The sequence below is a fragment of the Pseudopodoces humilis genome, chromosome 2, assembly GCF_049639895.1.
Source record: "Pseudopodoces humilis isolate 2021_Gansu_Grassland_sample_001 chromosome 2, ASM4963989v1, whole genome shotgun sequence".
In the NCBI taxonomy this organism is placed as follows: domain Eukaryota; kingdom Metazoa; phylum Chordata; class Aves; order Passeriformes; family Paridae; genus Pseudopodoces; species Pseudopodoces humilis.
Window position 1 is genome coordinate 51,464,520 of NC_142201.1, and position 27,584 is coordinate 51,492,103.

Consider the following 27,584-nt stretch of genomic DNA (forward strand, 5'->3'; position numbering starts at 1 on the left):
ATCCTCATGTTCTTGGGAAATTGGATTTTCTGGTTTCTGAAACATGTAATCAGAATTACTTTGGTTTGTGCATGGGGATTAGAAAGAAGTCCTTGTCTACAGATTTTTGACATTGCTAAGACATCCTTTCACAGCCTGTACAGACTGGGGTAGGCAGTATTAACCAGCACAGCTCATTTCTTTGAGTTTGCATAGTTTGGAAGTTGTTTCAGTTAGGAGTTGGCACTGCTGACTGCCATCTACTAGTTATGGCAGAGAGGAGAGAATTTTCTTATCTCAGCTGGCACATGATGCTACCAATTTTTGCTTGTTGCTGGAACCAGCATCTGAGTGAGTTCCTCCACTGCGCCACAGCATGGTGGTTTAAAAACCTAGGTACTGATCTCACCTTAGAAATGATGGAAGCGAGTGGGAATAGGGTTCTGTCCCTCTCTCTGGTAGTTCCATGTGGAGTACTCTCTATTCTATCCATATCTGACAGCAAAAAGTGACTCGTTGTCCTGCAATATAATTATTGATTATATATGCACTGTGCTCAGCATTGGTGAGGCTGCACGTCCAATCCTATGTCCAGTTCTGGGCCCCTCACTGCAGGAAAGACATTGAGCTCCTGGAGTGTGTCAGAGAAGGGCAATGAAGCTGGTGAAGGGTCTGGAGCACATGTCTTATGAGGAGTGGCTGAGGGAATTAAGGTTCTTTAGCACGGAAAAAGAGAAGGCTCAGGGAAGAGCTTATCACTCTCTACAACTTCCTGAAAGGAGGTTGTAGCAAGGTGGGTGTCAGTTTCTTATCCCAAGTAACAAGTGATAGGACAACAGGAAATTGCCTCAAATTGCACCAGAGGAGCTTTAGATTGGATATGATGAAAAATTGCTTCACTGAAAGTGTTACTAGGCATTGGAATTGCCCAGGGAAGTGATGGAGTCCCCAGCCCTGGAAGTATTTAAAAGATATGTAGATGTGGCACTTGGGGATTAGTGAAGGGTTTGGCAGTGCTGGGTGTCATGGAGTTACTTTACCTTCAAGAAAGTTTAAGTTGCTGGGATCTGCCTGGCGTCTTTTCTCCTGACCAATTATCGGTCATTGCTGAGAATTGACAGCAGTTTAGGCCATTGAAAAGTGGGATCAACTTGTGAACCCTACCTTAAAGTGTAAAACCAGAGCTCTCTTGGTTCTCTTTTGTTTCCTGGCTGGGAAGGGCGGCAGAGCTCCAGGCCTCCCGTTCCCTGCCCAGGCCATGCGGCCGGGCGGGGACTGGGCTGGGCCCAGCGTCTCCCGGCCGGGGGATGCGGGCCCTGTGGAGGGGGTTTTCTCCGGGCTCCGGCCGGGCCGGGCCGAGCCGAGCCGATCTCTGGCTCGGCTGCAGGTTTTTTGCTGTGGCTGGATTCACTGGAGACTGCTGAGTGAAGAAAGAGGCTCTGGACCTGCAGCGGGCTGGGCGCGGCGCCTACACTCTCCAGAGCAGCCATGAGGAACTTTCCATCGCAGACGGCTCCAGCTCCTGCACCGGCCGAGGCCACAGAACTACCTACAACAGCCTGGGCAAGATTTTAACTCTTTCATTACCCAGATGAGACTTGCGGATTAATCTTTTTATCCAGACAGAGAAAAGAGAGTGATCAACATGAAAAGAGACTTTATAAACTACTAGTGACAGGAAAGAAAAGAAGCTTCAGAAAAGGTAGAGAATTAAGAAGATGCTTTAATTAAGCTGAAATATCTTTCTGTTAAAACTATGGAAATGGACAATAAGGTCTTGAAAACACTCCTTTAATTCATGACAGTATATAGGGAGGAATAGAGTGTTCAAAGTGTAAATTTTGAGTAAAAAGTAGAGTAATTATGGTACAGTGAAGTGCTGGAAGATTTGAAGCCTTGAGAGGCAATGAGAAAACTGTTTTCTGGTGAAGCTCACGGAAACAGATGAAGAAGACTTTTTGCCTTTGAATAACTTATCCTTAAAAATCCCATCCCTAGACTCATGGCCCATACACACTTGAGAGTGATGTGAAAAATGGGAGGAGTGGGCTCTAATAACAGCAGCTCTGGGCAGCTAACATTAGAGCAATGGAAAACTATAACAAAAAATAGTTTTTCTTGTGAGAAACTCCATAAATTAACAGGAAGAAACTTCTGTTTCTCTATAAAGACTGGTGAAAAGACTGTAGCAAGAATTGGGACTGTTTTAACCACAAAAGTTCCAAAGGTTTTGTCTCTTTTGTCATGTGAACAAGGGAATAGTGGGTAGACAGGGGATGAAAAGGTTTTTCTGGAAGTTTATTCTGGTGTTCTTATTGTAGTTTGTCAATAAACTTTCTTTTTTTTCCCTTTTAAGTTTTATGCCTGTTTTGCTCTTGTTCTAATCCATATCTCACAGCAAGAAATAAGTAATTTTCTTATTTATTGGTTTAAAACCACGACACTGGGTTAAAGGGTGAATGATTTTAAAGGTCTTTTCCAACCTAAATGATTCTGCAAGTCTACAATTCTGTGATACACTTAGACTTCTGGCAAAGACAGAACTACTACCCAAAGTCATAAAATATAATCAGTTGCTTAAATGATAAAACAGATTTCCAGGAGATGTCCTCAAAACCTTAATGTTTATGAATTTCTTAGTTCCAGTAGCCTTACCATAAGTCAAATCTTTAAGGTCAAAATAGAACTAGCAGGAAAGGCTGTGAGAGAATATAAGAATGACATTGCTGTTATTTTGAATTAAGATTCTTAAGAAATGGGTAAACAGATCTTTCATAGTCTTCACTCAGTGACCTGAGGTTTTATCAAAAGTAGAACAAAGATGTCATCAAGATAAAGCAATGTCCTTGTTGTTTGTGCTGGGTTTGATGTACCCCTGGATACTTTAGAGCTTCTGCTTTTATTCTGTTCCAGAGCAAATTTGCAATGTCAGCATTAGGCAATATAATAATATTTTCATTCTATGAGTATTATATGCAAATATATCCAAGCCATGAAATAAATGATAGATGAAAAATCTGTATTCCAATGTGGTATTGATTTTATATCCTCAGAGGATGTGACTCTTAAATAGCTAAACTAATTTGTCTAGTGAAATCCTATTTTTTGGTATCAAGATTTTGCCTCCTCTCCTAGGTGCAGAACATCCTTTTAGTTTCAAGTTCAAAGCAGTTGCGCTAAGGAAAATAACCTATTCCTTTGTCAGAAATACCCAGTTTTCTTCCTAGGAAAGGTAGAAGTTTATTCTCTTTTATAGTCTAAGCTGTGTGTATATTTGAGCATATGTATGGAAATAAAGAACAGTCTAAATATTATAAAAAAAATTCTCAATAATCCATGATTAAAGATATCCTAAAGTCTCTGCTGATGACACCTTTCAGTCATTCCACCACCTTTTTGTTTAAAGATTTTTCTATTTTGAATATTACTTTTGCAGAGTCATTGCAATTAAAATAATTACTGTTATTTAAGAGGTCTTCTTTTCTTGACTGAATTACAGTCTAGAATGTATTAAATACATGTTCCTGCTAATGATTTTATAGGACTGACACCTATTTCACTTTGTGTTGGTGATTTTTGTCATTATTCTCATTGCCATTTTTATTGTTAGTATTATATAATCCTATCATCCTCATCATCATCATCATTAGAAATTAGCAAGGCGCCTTATTGGATAAACAGAATTTAAGCAGTCCAGGAATTCCTGGATTAGGTGCTCAGTATGTAATATAATAAAATATTGTGGCAACTCAGACTTAGCCAATATTAGAAAATATGTAGCTGAGCATAATTCAAAGACTGTTATACAAGGACAATTTTCTGAAATCAGAATGACAAAAGTTTTAAAATGTACTTTTTACCATTGAAGGAAACAATTTTACTGAATTCATGTGCTATGGTTCTAGATTTTAACATTAATAGATCCAACATATAAAGCATTATAACTTTATGAATATGCATCATTATAATATGCCCTGCAGTACCTCCAAGAAACTGTATCAAATAAACTATATATTTTGTTCTTTCAAACCTGAGTATTAATGAATTTACATCTGTCTATTTTAAACTAGGGTCAAAAAGATCAAGTATGTGTCTCTAAATTGAATGCAAAACTTGCTTCATATATCTTGTGGCTTAATAAAACTGGGAGGAAATTCAATACATCCAGTTATAGTGTACATTATTGCTCCTCTGCTATACTTTTATACAAATTTAATTTAAATTTTGTCTTTTTTATTCCAGTTAACAAAACTATTGCTTTCATGATGTTTGTTAGAACTTGGTTCATTGCTTGTTGGTTCCACAGAATTAATGAATCCTAACAGAATTATTTTCCATGGAATTATAACATTTTATTATAATCCAAAGGGTTAGTTCCAAAGAGTAAAGCTTCATAATTATGTTGATTTTTTTTCTGTAGGATATTTAAACTTTGGAAATGAAGCATTGTGTATGTTAAAATAAAGCACTGGTTACATTTCAGATGAATTACTAAGTTATTCCCGTAAGCATTAAGTTAAATGCAACTATAATTTTGATATTTGTAGTTCTGCTTTTATGTCTCATCAGGAGCTACAACTATTGAAAAGTATGATCTCAGAACAAACATATGGATTCAGGCTGGAGTAATGAATGGCAGGAGGCTGCAGTTTGGTGTTGCTGTCATTGATGACAAGCTGTTTGTCATTGGAGGCCGGGATGGTTTAAAGACGTTAAACACTGTTGAATGCTACAATCCAAAGACCAAGGCTTGGACTGTGTTACCACCTATGTCAACACATAGACATGGCTTAGGTAAGGAAAAAAATATTTTTAAAACATGCCTTTTTTTTTTTTTTTTTTTGTTACATAACTTTTAAGCTATGGTAGCATTCTGACCAATAGCAATTTACAATATTGTTGTTTTGAGGTATAAAAAACTGAACTATTCATTGTCTGTTCTGCTAAAACCAAGTGGTGTGATTGAATTCTTGAAAAGTCATGAAAAACAGAAATGGAAGACACTGTTATAACCTGCTCCAGAAGGTGAGGGTACCCCAGGGTCTTGTTTATAGATCACTGAGGGTACTGTTGTACCACACTGAATGATTGGTGGTTGAAAATACACACAGGTAGGGTTTACTTTAGAGCTATTTGGTTGCAATGAGAAGCAGGTATATAGCTATTTTGGTTGTTATTATTATCTGTAGTAATATAGCAACATAAAAGCATCAAAATAACATTTAATAAAATGTATATGGAAAAGGAAGAAAGAGAAAGAATGGAGAAGAGTAGAAAGATATTACCACCTGTGGATCAATGAGGAGACTTGATTGTTGCAATTTAGGCATCTGTTGTTTGAAATGATCACAGTCTTGTTCCATTGGGAGCGGGGGAAGCACACAAAACACAGAATTCAATGGAGAGGAGTTTTGCACTGTCTTTTGCTACACTAGTGATCATGTGTTGATCCACACTGAAATGAGACTGGGGGTGCTTTCAGGGAAAGGTCTTTAATGGTTTATGACATGACTGCTGCCTCTCATGTCAGCTTGAGCCATCAGAAGGGATGAATACTCCCATGCCTTTTGTGTGAATATTAATGTTCCATGTGAATCTGACCTTCCAGGGGGGTAAGGTGCCTGGAGAGTGGGAAGAGGAGTTTTACAACTGAATCAGGTTATGTAAGGGAGGATGCTGGCATGATAAAAAGAGCTATCCTGCCTCCACCAGGTCTGCTTGTTATTGTCCTCCAGTGGTGGGTGGTCACCCTCTCTGATTTATGCAGACCTGAGGCTTCACCATCACCCACCCAAAAAATTCACCTCCTACCCCTCAGGGCTTGCAAACCCTGGCCCAGCAAAGCACCCTACCATCTTCACAAATGGGTAAATGTTTGACCCATTAACCATTAACATCTCAGACTCTCACAGACACCTAGGGATGAAAGTGTTAAAAGAAGGAGAATGGCAAGGGGAATGGCAGATTTGCTCAAGTGACCTTGCAGCCTGGAATGCCAAGGCCTGGTTAATAATAGTGCGGGAAACACACACACACACATATATATATATATATATATATATATATATATTGTTCCCGCTGCTCTTTCTCTCTGTTTTGAGAAGGAAAATTTCTGTGTGGAGATAACATAGGTTTTTGGAGAGGCTTGTGGACATGTTTGAGCTCCCTGTTTTGGGAGAGAGATCAAAGCTCAGAGGTCATAAAATGCCCAGAGGAGTTCTCAGCACATTGGTAAACTATGCACATCTGAGTGCTTGATAAATGGGTGCAAAGAGCAGCCCAGCCACCTGCTAGGATTGGACTAAGTTGCTGTGTTCCTGCTTGTGTGTTTCTGCCTGGGTGTTGCTTTGGCATCCTCTGGTTAGGAAGGTAATAAATAGGAAATAAATTTACCCTTTGCAATTACCTTTACCATTTCAGCAATGTTTTTGTGGTTATTCCAGCTGCCTGCCTGTGTTGACTCACGCAACACGCTGTGTTATCCTGTCCATTCCTCTTGCTTTGCAGTCAGCAAGTCCTTTATTGTACTACTGCATCCATACCTCACAAAATGATCGTGCTTTCCTGCCCTTCACTCATGTCGTTGGACACTTGTAATATGCATATGTACTGCTGCTGTTAAACAAGTCTTAAAATAGATAGTGAGGGGAATCTATATCAGATGGAATCATGGCACTAAATAGCACACTGATTTAAAATTGTTTCATAATTTAATTGTAAATTAGAAAATACATGAGAAAATACATGAATTCCATGCGAAAATACACCATGTCTCTTCTGCCAGTGTTCCAGAATTTTACAGAATTGCTGTTCCCCAGAGTGGTAAAAATGCAATGACTCCAGCTATAACTACAGGAAAGTAGGAATACAACAATGGTGTATGCTTAATAGAGAAGATATTTGTCTCAGTGACAAAAGAGATGAATCTATGAAAACCCTTGGTGATTAATTAAAAAAAAATAATTCTGGGCTATAATTTTACAGATGCTTTTGGTCAACAGATTTAAAAAATACCGTTGTAGTTTGAGTTGAGGAATCCAGTGATTATGACTGGAGAAAAACTGGCATGTTTTCCATACTAGGAAAGACAGAACTGACTAGGCATTTGACCATTTGAGGGTTTGTTTTTTTTTTCCTTACTATAAAATAATTTTTAAATTTTGATTTAAGTAATTCAGGCTTTTTGTAAACAACATGTGAAATGAGCAAAGAAGTCTAAACTGGGATGATTAAATGCAGTTGTTTGGGAGGCACTAGAATGGTCTTCTTTATTTGGAATTATGCACTAATTACCTTATTACCTGAGAAGCTTAGTTAATAGAATTTAGTTGCTTTTTTTTTATTTTAATTTTTTCTACTATCCCATAAAATTGTTTTAGTAAATGCCCTTTGTACTGAAAGTAAACCTGAAGTAATACTTTATTATTATTATTATTATTTGTTTTCTAAACTATGTTATGTTATGTCCATGTAGAAATAATGCTAGAGCAGTTTGAATTGGATTTTGTACACAGGTTAGAAATAAGCACCCATCCTTTACATGGATGTCTTTTTCTTGACATAACAAAAAAAAAGTCAGATGTACCTCATTGCAACTAAGGCCACAACCAGGTAATACAATTCATTTTATCCTGTCTTCATATAATCTTCAACAGAGCCATGTGTATAGAAGTCGATACATGTAGAAATGAGCAAATAAAAGTTGACAGGACTTGTAGTGAAAGTCCATAGTGTAGGAAGTCATATGTTAGGCAGTTTCATAGCTGCCACCTGAAGATGAGTGAAAGCTCTTTTAATGGCAGTGTTTGAAATAAGTGGTGTTAAAGTACAAAAAAGAAAGGGCAGACTATGGGATCCCCAGCTATTATTTAAAGTAATAATGATTATAATATTCCTGTTGAGTAGTCCATAAAACAGAATGGAATATGAAAAAGCAGTAAGACACCAGAAAAGTGGTAAAAGGCAAAAATGAAATATGGGAAAGGTGAAACCAGAGAAACAGGAAGACCAAAATCCATATAGGAAGGGAAGAAAGAGACTGAAAGAAAAAAGATGTGAAAAACGTAAAACAGATTGTGGTTTATAAATTCAGCAGTTTTATGAAGCAACTCTGTATCCACTTTTTCAATTTCTGTGCTGAACTTTGTAGTCTATGTAGAAGAAAAGAGAGAAAGGAAATATGGAACCATTGATAGACTCATTAGAATTTTAGATATCAAATCCAGTGAAACTGTGATTTTTAAAAAAACTAAAAGTGAAAAAAATTGGTACTTTGCTTGTCTTTACAAAAGAAACAATTTAAATGCCAGTGAGAAAATTAGGCTTCCAGTATAATTAAGGGAGAATCTTTTCTTAAAATTAAAGGAGAGTCTTTTCAGGTAGGTGTTCTAAATTGTCTTGTTCTTTTGATGAACTATGTAAATCCATAGTCAAACACCTATTTACAAGATGATCAGCGTGGGGAGGAGGCTGACAGAACATGGTATTACCATGTAAAATCCTGTAGAGCTGTGAATGGAGGCAAATTCCATATTTTTCCTCCTCCCCTCTTGGACGAGAGACTCTTGCCAGTTGTAATCATCTGAGTGAAAATGCTATAAAAATATTAATAGCTGATGGGAGACCCATAGATTTATTTACATAGGATATAGGCCTATGGTAGATAGAATTCACTCTACTCAGAGTGAATGGTCATAGAAGACATAAAGCATTTCCAGTTCTCAGTTTTTACAGTGGATTAGGCTTTAACCTATTGTTCTGAAGAAACTAAATATGTAATGTAAATGCATTTCAAAGGACCTGAGAGGTAAGCTTGAAATTAGAGTGAATACTTGCTTATAATTTGGTTGTCATGAAACTGGTATGTGCAGGAATGAATGTCTAAAAGACTAAGTTCAAAAATCAGAATTGGAAAGAGATTACATGTAGTTAGGGAGTTACAAGATAAAATATCCCAAAATATCTTAGATGTTGCTGGCAAAATATCAAATGGCACTATGTGTTTGCATGAAGGCCTATTTATATATTTCTCAGAAAGGGAGTGACCTACTGTGCTTCTTAAACCCAGCTTGATTTTCAGCTTTCATGCTTACTGCTCTAGAGTCCAGCTCATGGGTCAGAGGGAAGAGAAAGAAATTAATTGGGAGAGATACAAGGATGGCTCTGTATCTTTCAAGTAGTAATGAGAAATACTAATAGAGGAAAAGGTTGTGAAGAAACTGAGTTATCAATATTCTTACTACATAGTAAAGCTCAGAAGTAAAATGCATGTGAAAATATAAATAATATAAATAATTAAAATAATAAAAAAAAATATAAATATCTAGACATATAAATTAATTATTATAAGCCTGTATATTTTTTAAATCACTAAATGATAATTTAGAAAATATTTTATCTACTTTTAAAAGTATTCAGGTGTTGACTACTTCATTGATTCAAAATTAATGCTTTACAAGTAATGTTTGTATTTTCAAAAGGAATTAGTATTTATCAAATAGTTTTACATTGTGTAAAAACTTAGGACATAAATACAACTCCACAATTTTAGAGATCTAAGAATTTGTGTAGGATTCAGCTGCCTAAGTGGGTATATGGACAATGGAGTAGAGAAACTGAGATGGCATAACCTGATTTCTGTGGGAAAAAGAAGTATAGCATGTTTACGATTAAATATTTGTGGCTAATTGTGAGCAGTTCCTGCTTCTCAGGGAGAACAAATACTGTTGAGTAGACTGGAAACTGAGAATCTGGTAATGCAAAAATAACTTAGATTCCAGTTGCACTGGCACTTTTAAAAAGAAAGCCAAAGATATTGGGTATTTATGCTTGTATGTGTGTATGATTTGAGAGATGGCAAGAACATTGATTCTTCAAAAACTATTTAAAATACAAAACAAAGCCAAAAAAATATAGTAAATTTTTATGAACACTTATATTTAAATAAAAGTAGCATAGTAATGAAGTATATAATATCTTAAAGGGCTAGCAATAACACAGTAGCATCAATGGAACTGCTTGCCAGTTTAGTAATTTCTGGTAGAATTATTTCTTCATAAAGAAGTACGTTAAAAAAAAATATATTCCGTATAATAACATTTCTTTATACAAATATTGACATGAAGCAGGTATTTTTAATCCCATTGCTCTCCCTTGGGAAATAAATAAATTTTTATCAATAAATTTGTAAAATTTCAATAGCTTTTTAAAATAAGCCTGCAGTGCAATATCAGAAAAAGCATCAGATACTAGAAACCTTAATAGATCCAAAATAGCAAAACTAGTATCGGATTACACTGAAACAAGTGAAGGAGAAACACATAGGTAACACATATTATTATTTGATTATTTGATACTACAAATTTATAATGAACAGGTCATTGCAATAAAAATCATGTATATTAAAGGTGCAATTTATGAGATGGATATGGAAAGCAATTACCTCTACTTTATTTTATGCCAAATAAATATTGTGAGGAAACAAAGCCTTTGCAGAATGAGTGCTACTAACAGATTTTCTGAAACAGTTCCACCAGGAAAACATAGGCTGTAGGAATCATAAGCATAGTAGATCAGATACACAGCAAAGTACCAGAACTACACCAGAACTACCAGAACTACTTACTCAGGCTGAGTTTTATCTATTTCAGGAAACATAATATAACATAGATATTGCTTACTCAATACCGAAAATCTAATGATGAATGATACCTCTCTTTAGACATAGTTCAAAAGATAATTTTGAAGCCAGCAAGAGCTGAACTTTCATCTTTCCTTTTAAAAACTTTTGCTATGGCAGTTAAGCAATGATGTTATTTTAGATAGTGCCTAAGCCCCAATAAATACATGTTTGTCTGTGGAGTTACAATCTGTCAGAAAGCATTCCAGGAAAAGTGGAAACCATTAAAACAGACTAGGAATATAAATAAAAGCTTGATGTAGCCTTAACACTCCCATCCATGGTAGCTGTGAAATAAACTATTAAAATGTAGAAGATAAAAGGGATCTTTGTTCTTCTTTCTCCTCTATCTTGCATAACAACTTCTTTTTATGTATCACCATTCCTGGGCTACTAAGGAGCCAAAAATGGCAAATTTACATCTTCCATTAACATACAACAAAAAATAAGTGGGTTTTTTTTTTTATAGGTCTGAATTTTATTTTTCTTTTAATTTCACAACTTAATTTGATTTTTTTTTTTGATACGCAGATTTTTTTGTATGTTGTCTGTATGTAAAAGAAACCACTCTGTGGAGATTAAAAAGTACAGCACTACAGAGACAGGTGCATGAGAATGAGTTTCCATTCTGGATGTCAGGGCATATGTGAACCCAGAGACCAGAGATGAAAGGCAAGAAGAAGGAAAAGTCAGTAAAATGAAGAGAACTGAGTTAGCGTTGAAAGCAACAGGTTAGGTCATACCCTATTAATATAAAACTGAAATTATTTATGACTAATTAATTTCCCAGTATTCTGGAGCAGCTATTCGTAAATAAAAGAATTCTTGAATGATATAGTAATATTTTTGCATAATGCTTGTTACAGTGCCAAACAGCTAGATAAAGGAAGCTTTTCCAGGTACTAGTTTGTTAGAGCATGCAGACAAATGGAAATATTATAGCACTTCATGCTGTCATGTATATGATACTGACCAAATTCTACTGAGCTGGGCAGTGATACTCCAGATTTCCAGAGTATGATGCCATACAGTATGGAGTATAGTTTTGATCAGTTGTGGTCAGCTGAGAAAGATTCATGTCCCATAAAAGTTCAGCTCAAGATCCTATTGTAACTATCTTGCTTTTCTGCAATGGTAGATCTTTCTGGGTACATCAGCATCTCATAAAACAATGCTATACTTAAGATGTGTGTTCTCCATCTTTATGTGGTCATTTCTATGCACAGAAAACCCCACAACCCATTGCGTCCCAAAAATTCCAACAAACAAAAGTGCCCACACCTATTTCCACCTAAGCATTGAGTGGAAGAGTTCTGCAACAGACTGGCTTACCAGAGCACAGCAATGTTCTGATACAGCTGGTTTTTTTACCCTGGAAGCAGCTGTTAAGAGATTAGTTTGAAAATCTTTATTTTAGGCAAAATTGACCAGTACTATATGCCTCTATGTAGTTAAATTACTGATATTTTTTTCATGTGAAATCTTGGGAAAAAGAGGCCATTCTGACTGCTTTCACTGTGGGTTGCAATAAGGCCCGAGTATTTTAAACTATTTTCTCTGAAATATTGGTTTGCATCTATATTAGATTTCTGCTTTAGTTTTTTCTCCTAATCATGGGGAACATTAGACGGATTTCTTTTTCTGAGTTATTATGTACCTTTCCTTTGTACTTTGCACCTTTACTAAGCAATATATCGTGACCCAATTCACTGAAGAGTTACAAATCTTAACAGCAACACTTATAATAATTTCTGAGTCATGTTCTCAGGATAATAGTGTGGCAGAGTTGAGAATCTAGTGTCTTATCTACAAAACTGAATGTAAATAAAGGGTCAACATGCAGATCTTTGCTTCTATAAATTTGCATTATATTAGCAAGTTAGTGTAATATCTTCTGGCCCAAGAGGGCAGTGATACTGCAATAATTCTTTAAATCAGGCTTGATACTTGTGAATTTACATAGGAATAGGTATTTTCAACACTGAGTCACTGAATATTCACTAAGGAAGGTAGGTAAGGTCCAGTTCTCCAATTAATGATATACTAAATTCCAAGATTGGCCTATGGCAGTCCTATATGCAGCATCCAAAGAACAGTATTTGTTCTTCCCCCTCAGTTAATATTATGGCTTTGAGAACTAAATAAGAGCTCTGATTCATCATTTAATTTATGATGCATAATTTAAAGCAAACTGGGCTTTACTTTCTTTGATACCACAAGGAAGAAAAATGGTTTAAGTCTAAAAGAGGGAAATAACAGGGTAAGGAAAAGCAGCAATATTAATTACAATTAATACTAAAATGTATAAATATGCTTCTGTGGGTGTGGGTGAGAAAGGAAATTGTTAAAAATGTGCTTCCATCTGGACACTAAGTAAATGCAGAGCTTGATATAGTAGAATAAAGTCCGGACGTTATTTGATCAAATTTCATACTTGGACAACAAAACACTGATTTCTCACCTTCAATCTCATGATATAGTGTATGTCTGTTATCTCTGTGAAAGGTAATGTTCTCATTTAAAGTAAAAGTTGTTGGACACAAGTATGTCCTTGCCAGTTAAAATTTCATGTCTCTACAGATATCAAAATGCAGAGACTACAGTAAATCTAGCACCACAGATAATTTTTTCTTTGACATTTTCTATACAAGTGTTGCTATGAAATTGTATTTGCAATTGTTTTACAGATAAAACACACTTTTTAAAATTTCACTCTGTAAAATTAGGTCCATTAGGCAGATAAGGAACTGCAGAATTAAAAATATTTTAGGCAGTGCTTCTTTATTTTGTAACATTACAGAAAAGCAATTTAAAACCCCATTCCAGTCTTCATGTATAAATAATTGTAACTGTATACAGATCGAGCACCTAATTAGGTATAATAGAGTTTTTGCTACATATCTTTGTGAAGGCAATCAAAAGGAAAATGCCTGCCATTGCAAACTGGACAATTAATTTTTTAGATCTCATTTAGTTTAGAAAGAATACTGTTTGCTTTTATAAATTCCTAAGTCAAAATGCTTAGAAGAATTATTTTCCAGGTACCTTTTTCATTCAGGAAAACATTAAGGTTTCTCTGCACTGTACTTACTGCACTTAACTACTCTAGATATTGCTGAAAACATACCTCCTCTTAAGAAAACAAGTTGCTTCCTTTCCTAAAAGGTGTGTTCATAGCTGGTTCAGCTCTCCAACTGTATGAGAACCGGGAAAGCCAAACTGTTTACAGTGTCAGGTAAATGAAAGTAATTAATCAAAAGATGGGTAGAACATGCCAGAATTATTATTTTTGACAAATTAAAAAAGTAAGATTTGATTCTGCCAGTTTCCAATTTTTCTGTTCAGATGAATAACAACTCTAGTTATTTTATTATTATCTTACAGTAAAATGCTCCCTTTCTGAATGCATTATTACTTTTTTCAGAAAACAACAAAGTACTAGTATCATGTGAAATATTAAATCCAAGAGGATTTTTTTTCTTGTGCCTTAAACTGGTTTTGTCAAATTGTTGAAGATGATGTACAGGAAGAAAACATATGAGGGCCTTCTGTCCTTTCTCTTCTCTTAGCAAACTCTCTTGAGAAAGAGCTAACATCATTATTCTTCTGTGCAATTTGCTTAATGAAAAATAAGAGTTCTAGTGTCAGCTGGAAATAGTTTTCTCATTTAGAAACAGGAAAAGCCCATTTGTGTAGATATTTTATGATATCTACATTCTGAGTGTAAATCTAGGTGGATATTATCTTGTGGAGATAGATGACAGAAAACAAAATTACGTGCTCTGAAATCTATTCACTCTAGGATACATAATAAACACAAAAACCTGTCTCATGAAGTTGAAATGAACTCTGATCTTCTAACACACTGTTCAGTATCTTGACTACAAAAAGATGAAAAATCTTATCTCAAGAGACTAAGCAGAAATTGGCTGCACCATTTAAAAAAAATTAAAGGTATATAGAGTTCAGTACCTTTGCTCTTTAAGGAGGAGGAATTCTACAGTCTGCTAATAGGATTGGAACTCTGACATTTCAACACAGACTACTTACAATGAATTTAATTTTTTTCTTCTATTAAAACAAATGACCTGGAACATTCAAAAAAGAGAATAGTCTTGCTTCATCAATTTTACTGGAAAATATTTTGCTTTGTGATCTTGGGGAATGTGTCCCTTAAGATTTTGATTGTGGTGTTGCCATTTGCTGTTATGGCCTGCTCAGTCAGAAAAGAGGTGTACTACAATCCATCCTGTGTGATAAGGAGGCTACAAGCAATATCTTTGGGACGACCCTTTAGTCCATATGTGTGATATAAAAATCACATAGAAGTTCTGGCATCTCAGCTTAGAATGAACTTAAATGCTTGAATTCATTGCTTGGATATTGAATTTTCATATAAGACACAGTCTCTTTAATTCAAAATGTGTATTTGTTTACTTACTTGGGTGAGATGATTAAATTATCATTACTACTCATTAGAATATTTTGAAATGTATGATGCAAGCACTGCCTAACGTGCGAAGAAAATACTTCTGTGTAGCTTAGAACATTGCCAACCTGGCTTCTTAGAAAACATAAGAATCAGATGTGGGGCTTCCTAGATAGGAGGGTCTAAGCACAGGTAAGGGGGATGCAACCCAGCAGATGCAGCAGTTTGTGCAGCAGCTTCCACCAAAGGGCACCAGAAACTACTGGGAGCAGTATATTTTTCTCTGCAATGGGGAAAAATCAGAAGGAACTGTGCATCTCACTGGGTTCCATCTGCATTGTAAAAACTCAGAAAAGTTCTCATGAGAACAGAGAAGCCACTGAAGACTATTTTCTGTATAAAGCTCAGTTACTTAATGTTACTTATCTCTCTTTGTAACAAGAAATGCTGAGAGAAAGTAACATTATATTAATACATTGAGCTTATCAGTTTTCATTGTCATAAAAAAAAGTAAAAATCCATGAAAATGCAGGAAGAACGGTATTTTGATTAAGGGAGAATCAAATTTCCTACAAAAAGTGAATTAAATAGTTGTAATGTATTAATTTCCGGCAGGAAATAGATGGGAATAAAATTCATGTATGAAGAACTTGAAAAATCAAATTAAATACTGGATGAGTAATTGATATAGATTGATATATATAAATTTGTAAATTCTATAAATTTATATAGATTGATATAAATTGTTTATATCCTACTGAAAATGCAAATTAGTTATCTGAGGAAGTAAAAGCTGGAAATCACAAAACTGATGAGATGTGTTTTTATGTGGATCATAGGTTCCTTGTGAAATTCACTGCATAACAATACAACACTGTTTATGTGTGAAGATGAGAGAGGGTTTGTGTGTTTGTCTAGACATCAATTATGTGTACATATATGTGTATAGAAACATTTAACTTCCCTGAACTTTCTTTGAATATAATTCAAAGATCTTGATTTTCTATTTAACTTTGCATTTAATGAAGAGTATACAGATGAAAAGCTCAGGAGAGCCATGTTTTTATAACAAATCATAGTAAATATTTTTTTTTTTTTCAATGTAAACCTCTTTGCTCAGGATTTAAGAATATTTTAAAATAGTAGATACTGGAGTAAACAAAAAACCACCCACAATATATTTTATAATATTATTATTAATATATATTAGCATAGAATCCACTAATTTTTATGTGACCACTGACACACGTTCCCACATGTTGTTACTGGTTGTGTTCTGAGATAAGATATTGAGCTATTTGACTGCAATTTAACATACACTTTAATATTCTGGAAAAAAAATAACTGGAACATGTGATTGAATAGAAAGAATTTCTAGCAAGGCAATGAAAACAATTGGAGAATGAGTTCTATAGAAAAAGATTCAACCTTCATTTGGAGGATAATTTTTCTAAGGGTTAGTAGGGCTTTTTGAATAATTTTATTTTTTAAGTTAAAAATATTGACAAATGAAAATAAACAACCAAAGTGCAGGAACACTTTCTGTGGACAGTGACATGAAACATGTTCAAACTCACTGATAAATATAGTTTTAAAGTAAAATAAACTTTTAATTAATTACTTTTCTGAAATAGAAGAAAACATTCCTGCACAGAAAGTGAAAACTTCACACTATTTAAAATTATGGATTTTTCTGCAAGAAAACACAAAGGCATTCTCTGAAACTTTAATGATCTCTTGTTTTCTGACTTGTTGATGAGTTCAAATCGTGTGAAATGGAGTGAGGAAAAAAAAAAGACTTTGACTTAGAACTGGATTCAGCCTGAGATTTTTCAGAGCGATGTTCATTTGGGATCACAGATTCATAGAATGGAATTACTGAGCTCACTGTCTTGTAACAAAAGGTGCTTAGCTATAACTTATCTTCCAGAGCCTTCTAAGATTAACTGAAGAGACTGTGAGATAGAGAATTAATCAATTCCTTTGACTGGTTGATTCAAAGTTAAATAGGTAAAAAAATGTTTCTTATTGAAATATTTTCAATTTCAGTTTTCACACATTTTGTTATATTTTTATTCAGTAGATAAAATAATCCTCATATATCCAACATTATTTTGCTCTGAAGGTGTGTGGTGGTTTCTTTTTTTTTTTTTTTTTGACACAGTGAAGCTGAGTAAGGAGCTTAAATTTCTCAGTCTAATTACTTGCTCAAGCCTTTGAATGGGGTTTTTGATTCCAGGATACCAGCCTGTCAATGTTCCTGTTACTGAAAAATTGTATATTTTCTTCTATGTGGTTTACAAAAATGGTGAAAAAACAAACTTCAACCCCTGTAGAAGCAATTCCATTCAATTAAATCCCACTTAGGTTGACAATAATCAGAGATCTACCAGGTATACAGCCCCTGTTTTATTATGTGCTTTACTGCTATTCTAAAGAGCTAATTCATGACCAGAATGTTAGGAAATACTAAAGGGAATACAGAAATCTAAGAGGATCACAGATTTCAAGAGAATTGACAGGTTATTCTCTGAAGTAAACACTCTTCTCAAGAAATGAAATTAAGTTTGTTTGACAAGACCTGTTTTTCATGCAGCCACGTGGAGTGGCATTAATTTTATTCCTGTTTGTTAATTCTTAATTAATCAAATCTCAAACTGGTACTTCCATTTTCATTTTGAATATATAAGTTCATTTGTTGGTTGTGTAAAAAATTTTATCAAAAAATTTTTTATTTTACTAATGATAAAGGAAACATACTTTCATCTTCTCTCACTTTCTCCTCCATTTTAGGAGTTACAGTGCTTGAAGGGCCTATTTATGCAGTGGGAGGACATGATGGTTGGAGTTATTTGAACACAGTTGAGAGGTGGGACCCTCAAAGTCAGCAGTGGACATTTGTGGCAAGTATGTCAATTGCCAGAAGCACTGTTGGAGTAGCAGCATTAAATGGCAAGTGAGTAGGGTATGCTTACACAATTGAAACACTTCTTTTGAAAACCAATAAAGCCTAATTGTCATTGCTTTCCCTTATTAAGTTGCAGTGGCATTAAAATGTCCCAGAATAAATCAAATTATCAAGGCTTCTTTAATAATCCTGTTACTCTACAAGAAACTGGTTTCAATGGTGCATAAACTATGCAGCAGACTAGCAGAAGCAACATCTAGATGGATAACCCTGAAAATATTGATCTAAAGTAATGAACTACATATGATTATGCATATATATCCCAGCTTTGTTTCTTTTGCACAGCTGACCATATATTTAATGCTTCCTAGTTAATAGATACACAATTGAATTTTGCATGGCTTAAATCAAACACTTGTAAATTAAAAGAGGGTAAGGTAGGATGGACACCACTGAAAACCAAAAAGCAGTGGTCTCACTGCAACAAGTAGAAATATGCCATTGATTTTTTTTATTCTTTTTATCTGATTAACCATCTTTTAAAAATATCCAATATGCCAAGAACGGCAACTTGAAAACACATGTAAAGACCTTTCAACTTCCCGGTACTATTCTAGCTGCATCGCTGTTGCACACAACTGACATGTCCTGCACTCCTCAGGATACTGGAAATGGATATCCCATTGAGAAACATGATGTCGGATTTAACATTCAGCAAAGGAAAACATGTTTCTGTATGGAAGTTCTGAGGAGTTTTTTCTTTGTTATTTGTTATGATTTCTTTCTTCTGCAGTGAATTAAATAAGTAAATAAATGAAATGCATTAGATGCTCTTTGAAGTGAGAGAGTTACAAACTATTCTATGTGTGTATCTCTCACACTGCTTTGGGCACTTCACATGAAATGGATATTGGATGGTAAATATTTCAAAAATGAGTTTCTTAAAAGACTTGAAAAAGTGTAGCCACTTCTTTTGTGTTTTAATGTTGGAAACTATTCAATTTGTGATCTTACATTGCCCTATGTTTGGCTTAATTTGTTTTCCATTTAAATTAACTTTAAGCAGAAAAATGAAAATTGCGTTTTTTATCAGCTTATGATGGAAATAAATAAAAAACTTAAAGCTTTCATATTCTGTTCTTGTCAGGCTCTGAGTGAGGTGGTTGATTTGCAAGTAACCTCTTATTAGTTCCCAGGGTACTAAAGTGTTTGTGAAGCTCACTTGTGTAGACCATGAAAGTGAATAATCAATTATTTTACTGCTCAAACAAATTGAAAACAATACTATCTGAATTTAGCAAAACAGTGTACACAGAAATTAATGTTATATCACTGGAATACATTTTTAAATTTAAACTGAAATTCTTATATGAACATCTTTTTTTAAAACATGAAAAGGATTGTGTCAATATGTACATCATAATCTAATTTGAAAAATATTTAATTATTGGAGCAATAAAATCTTGCTGAATTTTTCAGAAACTCAGAAAAGTAACTATATACTTTTTTTTTTAAATTTTAAATTTTAAATTTTAAACTTAGTCCATTTGACAGGGTTCTTTTCTATAATCATGTTGCCTTATTACACTTCAAAGTTGTAGTGCTGTTTCAGCCAGGAGGGCTTAATGGAGTATTTTCCTCTGCCACACACAGGTTCACCTGGTTGTTACCTCCAGATTTCCCAGAGTAATAGGATACAATAGTTACTATCTTTCAATGAGGAACACTGGCAATATTCATTCTCTTAAATGTCTTCTTAGTTGTAAGGAGAGCTAGAACAACTATTGAAAGAAAAAGGTGGTTTTCCAGATTAAAAAAAAGACACATGACAAATTTATTTTACCAGAATTTCAACAGAACATTTTATCTGGTGATACATATGAAATAAATACTTAAGTTGAAAAAAAGAAAAAAGTGAATAGTACAGGAATTTGAAGAAGAGGACTGTATGCAATAACTAGGATGTCACAGTTACCCCTGGAATTCTTTAAAGATCTGTCCTGAGTTAAAAGAGTATAACAGCAAGAGCAAGTTAGTTAAATTACCAGACCATTCAAAGTGACACCAAAGGGAACAATATCATATGGTTCATATTGGACACATGAATACAGAAGTAGTTGGATGACCTTAAGAAGCAACACAGATACAATATTTAATAGTTTATGTGTGAATTAAAAAGACTTGCGTTTGAAGAAAAGTAATGTTAAGAAGTGAAAGAAGAGGTGAAAAAAGCCCTGTATGTTGTTAGCACAAAAAAAGAACAGAAGAAGAAAACAGGGGGGGAAAAAGGGAAATACTACTGAAGAATTCATAAAATTTTATTAATATAGGAAATATTTTTGTTGTGTTACTGTGTGGAATTCTGGTCATCCATATTGATGCAGTTCAAGTGAAATTGCAGAGGCTGTATAAGTGTACCATGACTATCAAGAATGCATGTCATACCAAAGAAAAGCAACAAAACTGATACAGCTGGCAAAGAAACAGAGGCACAAAATATCTGCAATTCAGCTTGGAAAATAGAGATGAAGTAAAAGTAATACAGGGACAATAAGATCATGTCCACAAAACTCTCATAAGGTTCTAAATGCCTGTTGATTGGTTCATATAAAGGGTAATATTATGTGTTTTTATGCAACACCAAAGACTGAAATCTGAGAATTTTCTATTTCAGCAATGTTTTTGTTTTCCCAAGTCAACAATAGGTTCTGGGTACCACTAACAGTGTATGCTGAGGCTTTGGAGATTCCATTCCTTCATCTTCATGTGTTTCCCATAGTCAAACAGTAATGCAAGAGTGGAGTGTGCTATCCTTACTAGATATAAAAATAATTCATTTTTACCTTGACGTCTTTATCAATTTTTAGCATATTATGGTAGGTGTTGTATATGGTCAGTAATCCCTTCTTATGTGGAAACAGTATCATCCTCTCTGCCTTGTTACTATTAACATCCCCATTGCACAGACTGGAAGCAAAAGAGTGCATGGACTTCCTCAGATCAGCAATACATATGGGTATTAAATACTAAATGTTGATGGAGATCTACACTTTGAAAAGACTGGTAGAGGATGGTGTTTTTATATGCAGATAATGAGTAAGTAGTTGGGATGATTTATTTGAATTCTTCTTTGGGGCTGACATAAGTGGTGTGTAACTAGTGTGCAATTTGTACTATGTAAGATTAGCATTCTATGGTTGTCAGCAGATAATGCTGAAGCAATAGAGCATTTCTGCAGTGTAAGTTAGAAACATCAAGGAACCAAAAGTGTGAAAAAGTCTGTCTTTTCCAGGAACATTTTTTAATTGTCACTTAATTATTTCAAGGGTTTTTTTTAATTTCTTAAACTCAAGAAAAAAAAAAATCTAGTTGACACCTTCAATCCTATAAATACTGACCCTTTCATTGACTTAAAATGTAAATGCCTCCAAATTTATAGCTAATACCACAGCTACTTATTATCCTTGTATTAAAAAACTCAAATACATGAACCACTCATTCCCTAAGAACACTAAACCTTTGCACTAACTTAATTTCAGAACATATTATATGCTAATGGTGTAGCTCTATGTGAAAGTGAAATTTTGTTTACACGCTTTCATCAGGAATACATACTCCTCAAAGACATTCTCTGTATCATGCAGAATTATATTATTCTAAACATTTTTGTGTCACTACCATAACTGAAGTTTTTCTATATTGCTGTATTATATGTCCACAAAGTCTGCATTACAAAAAGTATTCCTTAGTTTCTAGTGGAATGATCAAAATTATCAATATTTTTTGAAGTAACTGTAGCTTCATGGCAGACAGTCTGGCCCTTTAGCAAATATCAGTAAATCTGTGTTACAAAAGGATAAAGTACTCAGCTGTTGATACGATCTGCAGACTAACTTTAAATGGTAGAACATCACAGCAGTGCCTTAAGTGTCAAAAATCATGACTTTGGCACACACTGGCAAGCAATTCAATCTCATGCTAACATCTTGTGGAGTCAAGGAAAAGGTGTCTTGACCTTTATTGATTGCCACATCCTCAGATATGTGCTATAGTGAACTTGATGTTCCCCCCTCTGCTGTTTTTCTAATACTATTGTTGGTGTATGATAGATGAAAAAAGCAAGGAATTGTTTAATCTTAAGTTTTATAAATCCAACTGTGTAAGTATTCTTTTAAATAATATTTTATTTGAGGAAAAAAGTTTTATAAATATTTGTTTTCTCTGAAGGAAAGTAAAAAAGCATGGAGAAATGCTGCAAGAAAATATTATTCATCAATATCCATCTGACCACTGACCATTTGCTCTCACCGGCAAAATAGACTTGATTTGACTTGATTCAGGAAAATTAATACAATTTATTTGTAATAAAAATAGATTCTGGCTAGTGAGAAGCAATCCCAAATTTTAAAAGGCCACCTTTCTTACGCCCTTTCCTAAGCTCAATTTATGTCTTGTATAACTTTATAGCCCCACCCCTAACTGGTGCAGGGGGGTGGGAAATGAGGGTTGTGTTCAGAGCATGATTGCTTCGCTCTGCCACTCCTTCCTCACACATTTCCTTTGCTCCATCATGGGCTGGCCGTGGTCTGCAGTCCTTTGGGAGATAACCTGCTCCAGTGTGATGTCTTCCATAGGCTGCTGTGCCTGTGACTGGTGATTTTCCTATGCAGGAAAATGCAGTGCCAACACTACAGGCAAGATGCATAAGCTGACCCAGAGGTATTTTCTTTTACAGAAACAAACCCCTAAGTATTGATCCTCTTAATCCAATCCAATATGTTTAAAATTGGAGTTGTTTAGCAAGCCTCATTTCCCTCCGTCAATTATGTTTCCGTCCTTCCTGTTTTCCTTATGATATTTTTTCATATTTTTGTTGAAAGACAGTCCAACATAAAAAAAAACAGTGCTTTTCTTGTTGTCTCCTTTAAATAATTACTTGTTATCAATTGATAATGTCGAATTTTGTCTCTTACTTTACTGTAATAGATAGAACTCAGATCAGATTTCACATTCTATTAATTCTGCTTAAGTATTGATAGAATATACTAATTGTTCTATTTTTTAAAGAATAAATGTATTTATATATATTTTATATATAATTATTTTCTATTTATACAGTTATATATACAGTATTTATATATAATTACTTTATATTTCTATAATTATAAATAAATAATTAATATTTAATATATTTATTTAAAATATTTTAAAAAATGCGTATGTATATACATATTATTTTCCCCTTCAAATCCGTGCAAATTAACTTGTTACATTTTCAATTTTATTAGTTAGGTAGAGAGACTTTAATAACTATGTAGCTTTAGGATTTTTTTTTAATAACTATTTATCTATTTATATTCAGTTACATTCATTCAGTTCCACCATTTTTGCAATAATTGGATTCATTTAGTAATGTATTTTCATAAATTGGAGTATTGTTTTGGTAGTGCTTTCCCAGCTATTCTCTGTTTCATTTTGAATGGGAAATACAGAAAGCTGGCCAATAGAGATGTTGGCATATGCACAGTGGAATGTTTTGTTTACAGGTCATTTAATGAGAAAGCTGGAAAGAAACTTGTGTTATTTAGATCAGTATTATGCTTGCTGTCAATAGCAGTTGCTTTAGTTTAATATGTCTCTTATGCTTATTGTGCACAAAGTACTATACAAAGTATAGTAACTACACTATAATTACTATTATAACTACCAGAAAGTTTAGCCCACTGAACCTTAATTTTTAAGAAAAATAGCAAAATTCAAACCAAATCAGTGTGAGCACAAGAAAAGTTCTCAAAATCATCTTGTAGTTAGTCACTCACCAGGAGTATAATTGCTTTGGACTGACCTTGGAGAGACAAAGGTTAATAATTCCACAAAGTCCTTAATAGCAGTTCGGTGTTTGGCACGAGAGAACTAGGAATGTATTACATTCATATAACCACCTACAAAACTTGATTGTATGGCTGATTACAACCTCCTCCAGAAGTTCTGCTCCTTTGGCTTTCATGCATCATATAATAAACTATCTGTGGCATTTTCTCTTAGCAGAATCATTAAGGCTTATTACTAATTCATTGCCCTGGTCTGATCTTTTGTACTTTTACACACAAATTCGTATTTCCTACACGAGGTCTCATGCAGCTCAGTGAATGTACCATTTAATTCAGAGTGCATCATATTCTCTCTTTCTCAAGCATTATTTATCTTTTTATTTTACATCCAGCCTGTAAAGTAAGAGACTCTGCACAGGTTTTTTTCTATGGGGCTAAGCTATCCTTAAAAAGATATAAGCTAGATAAATGCATGTCACTCAAAAGAGAATAGTGAAAAATCGTGGAACTTTACTGTAAAGCCACTATTTTTCCTGCAGTCCAAGGCAGATGCATATGCAGCTAGGATGCCTTCCTCTTTAGAAACTAAGTGATTGGTAGGAGACACAGCAGATGATAAAAAACTTTGCTGATCTGCGGGGTGGGAACTTGATGAGCCTATTTTATCTGGCTATACTGTGGCCAGGGTCCCAGACGCTTGCACCACATTTCTATTTTGAATGTTTACTGCAAATCGACATCTTTTAGTGTGTATGCCCTCACTATGCCCTTCTCTTCATCCGTCACCCATACAACAAAATTTTCAGACTAGCTGGCTGTTGACTGTTGTACAGCTGGCATGACTGTAATTTGTGATAAGGTCTGTCATTCAGGTTTTGTATTAAGAAACTGTTTGTCTGTACTACATAATTCTTTTTATTTCTGTAAATTTTGTAGTGAATAATAAATTCTGCTTAGATATGCTATAATCTAGTATGGTGTGAATTAATTTAGACACGTATGGCCAAACAGACATAGTGAGTTAACTTATTCAGTCCTAATACCTGGCAGAAAAAGGCACTAGTGTCAATCCATCAAATTTAAGCTTTTAGATGTAACCTATACAGCAGTCTAGACAGCAGGAAGCAGAGAAGGAAGTGGAGGATGTCTAGGAAAACTCACAACCTATTTTTTAATTGCGTAGCTTCCACAATTAAGCACAGATTTTTTTAAAAAAACTCTCAGCAATCATTATTTTCTCTCTTGTGGTCAAGACTGCAAAAGGTATTAATATCCTATATTCTTGATTATGACTGAAGTTTGGCTTTTCATTATTATCTTTAGTGGGAGATGAAGTATGAGATTCCTGTCTCACATTGTACTTGGTGCCTATATGCTGGGACAGGAAGGAAATGCTTGTGCAGTGCAGTTGGAGCAGTCTAGAGATCCTCCCCACACCAAATGTAGGCATTAATTTGGATTACACACACAGACACGCACACATATGCATTCTGTATGTTATCATGTGTATTCATATATTTTTCTTACTTACACATATGTATAAATCTGGAATGATATTTAAATATACACATCTGACTGCAATTTAAGAAAGCTAAATATTTATTTAATATTCAACTAAATAACTTTATGGGCAGCAGCCCTTACAACAGCTACCAAATATCTACTATACTCAGCAAAATAGAATACCAAGCCATCTCCACTCTTAACTTCCTATTTTTGCAATTTGAAACTTGACTAACTTCTTAATAACTAATATTGGGGTAAGATGAAATTTTTTTTGACTCACTAGACCAGCTTCAGATAAATCTTACATTATTGATTGAATTTTTTGAACTGAGAAGGGTTTGTTCATTGTGAAGATCACAAGCTAAATGACCTAAAACTTTTTTGCAAGTCATCCATATAATTGCAATGCACAGATAATTTTCATACTTCAGCAAAGACTAGGGGACTGCTTAATAGTATTAAATAAAGAAAGTATTAAAATGCTTTAATTGTTTTTTAAAGGCTGAAGTAACACTTCAAAATTTCATGCCAAACAAACAAGACAAGAAAGTATGACTGAAACCACTATATTTTCCATCAGTGCCACTTTTTCTTTCCATAGCCTTTGTTGCTTGAGGCTTTCTTTGCTCTTATGACTTACTAGTGATTCACTTATTCTTTTACTAATCTATTTGAACTAAGAAAAATACCTTAATTGGCATACATAGTTACTGTCATGTAAGGAGAAAAAAAAAAACATTTCAATCTGCATGCTTTCTGCCCACAATATTCTCACTAACTACAAGCAAATCAGTATATTAATTATGAGTTAGATATTTTTCACAATGCTAAAATACAGAAATGCTTTTTTTTGTCAAAAAATTCATGCTGTAACGTCTTCTTTCATCTGCATCATCTACCTAACTAGACAGTATCTTAAATTTGTCTTAGGAAGTTACTAGCTATTATTAACAAATTTTATGACACTCTTTTGCGATAGGAAGAATAACAAACATACTTCAAAGATTAGCTCGCTAGTTATCAGCCTTAGAATTTTTTTTTGTTGACAATTTTGTCTCTGTTCCTACTATGTTTTACTCTAAATGTTCTTTGACCTATAAATAGTTTTATAAATTAATTTGAATCCTGAGAAGTTATTTCATGTTCTTTTATGACTGCTTTTATTCTGCTTCTGTTTTATAAATATGCTATTTATTAACCTCTGGTTTAAATCAAACTTTTTTTCAGAAAAACATTTATTTCTGCTATAAGGGAAATGAGACACATATTGAAATTATTCTTCCTCAGCTGTGGAAACTACAAAAAAGTGTAGATATTTTAAAATGTTTTAGTAAAAATCATAAAATATTTGGATACTGGGATAAGAAAATGGAACAACTGTATGGTCTAAAATTATTAAACTCACGAAGAAAAAAGTGTCATAAACATTATCTCAGTCTAGCACAAATTATTTCTATAGATTCACTGAAAATTCTTGTTTAATGATGTGTTCACTGTGTGTTTTTAATAATAGATCAAATAAAAGGCATCATGCACATCCTGTAGTCATTGATTAATTTACAATGATTATTTTGCCTCACCTACTTTATGGTCTGATAAAGAATGTTTTTTAACTGGTGGAATCTGCATTGAGTCAATGGTCTTGAACAGAGAATGTAGCCCATATAATTCTGATTACAATTAAAATCACTTGAAACAAGTTCTTTCTATTAGGAAACTGTAATTTCCAGTGTAGGACGTCAAGCTTATTCACAGCAATATTAGCCATGCAAAGGGTGTTTCTCTCTCAATATTTTGTCACAGAATCATAGAATGGCTTGGGTTGGAAGGGACCTCAAAGATCATCTAGTTCCAGCTCCCCATCGTGCTCAGAAACACCAGCCATTAGATCAGGATTAGATTAGGATTAGGATCACCAGCCATTAGTTCTCAGAACCACCATTTAATTTACCAGTAGTTAGTACTGATTTAATTCCAGGAATTACTCTAGGACTATATATTTTTCCAGTTTGGGGGGGGTCAAATCTATTTTTAATTTACTTCACTACTGCATTACAAATACATGAAATGTCCTTTCAAATGACACACAGAAATAAGATTTCATTAATGCTTTCCATTCACAAAATTATTGGATTTTCAACTTTTGCCAGTGAACTACATTGGCTTATCAAGGAAGCATGGATAAATATCTCTCCTCTCCTACAGTCTGAGTCCTAGGCCAGGTATGGACTGATGCAGCAATAAAGTAGTCCA

At 34.2% G+C, this 27,584-nt stretch overlaps 1 protein-coding gene across 2 annotated transcripts in view; it reads left to right on the forward strand.

The window, feature by feature from the left end:
• The window catches only part of KLHL1 (kelch like family member 1), a 180,854-nt gene that overhangs the window by 142,612 nt on the left and 10,658 nt on the right, over window positions 1-27,584 (forward strand). For both annotated transcript variants that reach the window (XM_005516413.3, XM_088051172.1), the window contains exons 7-8: window positions 4,549-4,773; window positions 17,880-18,042. In XM_005516413.3, the coding sequence (XP_005516470.2) occupies window positions 4,549-4,773; window positions 17,880-18,042 (388 nt within the window). The remainder of the gene's footprint in view (window positions 1-4,548; window positions 4,774-17,879; window positions 18,043-27,584) is intronic.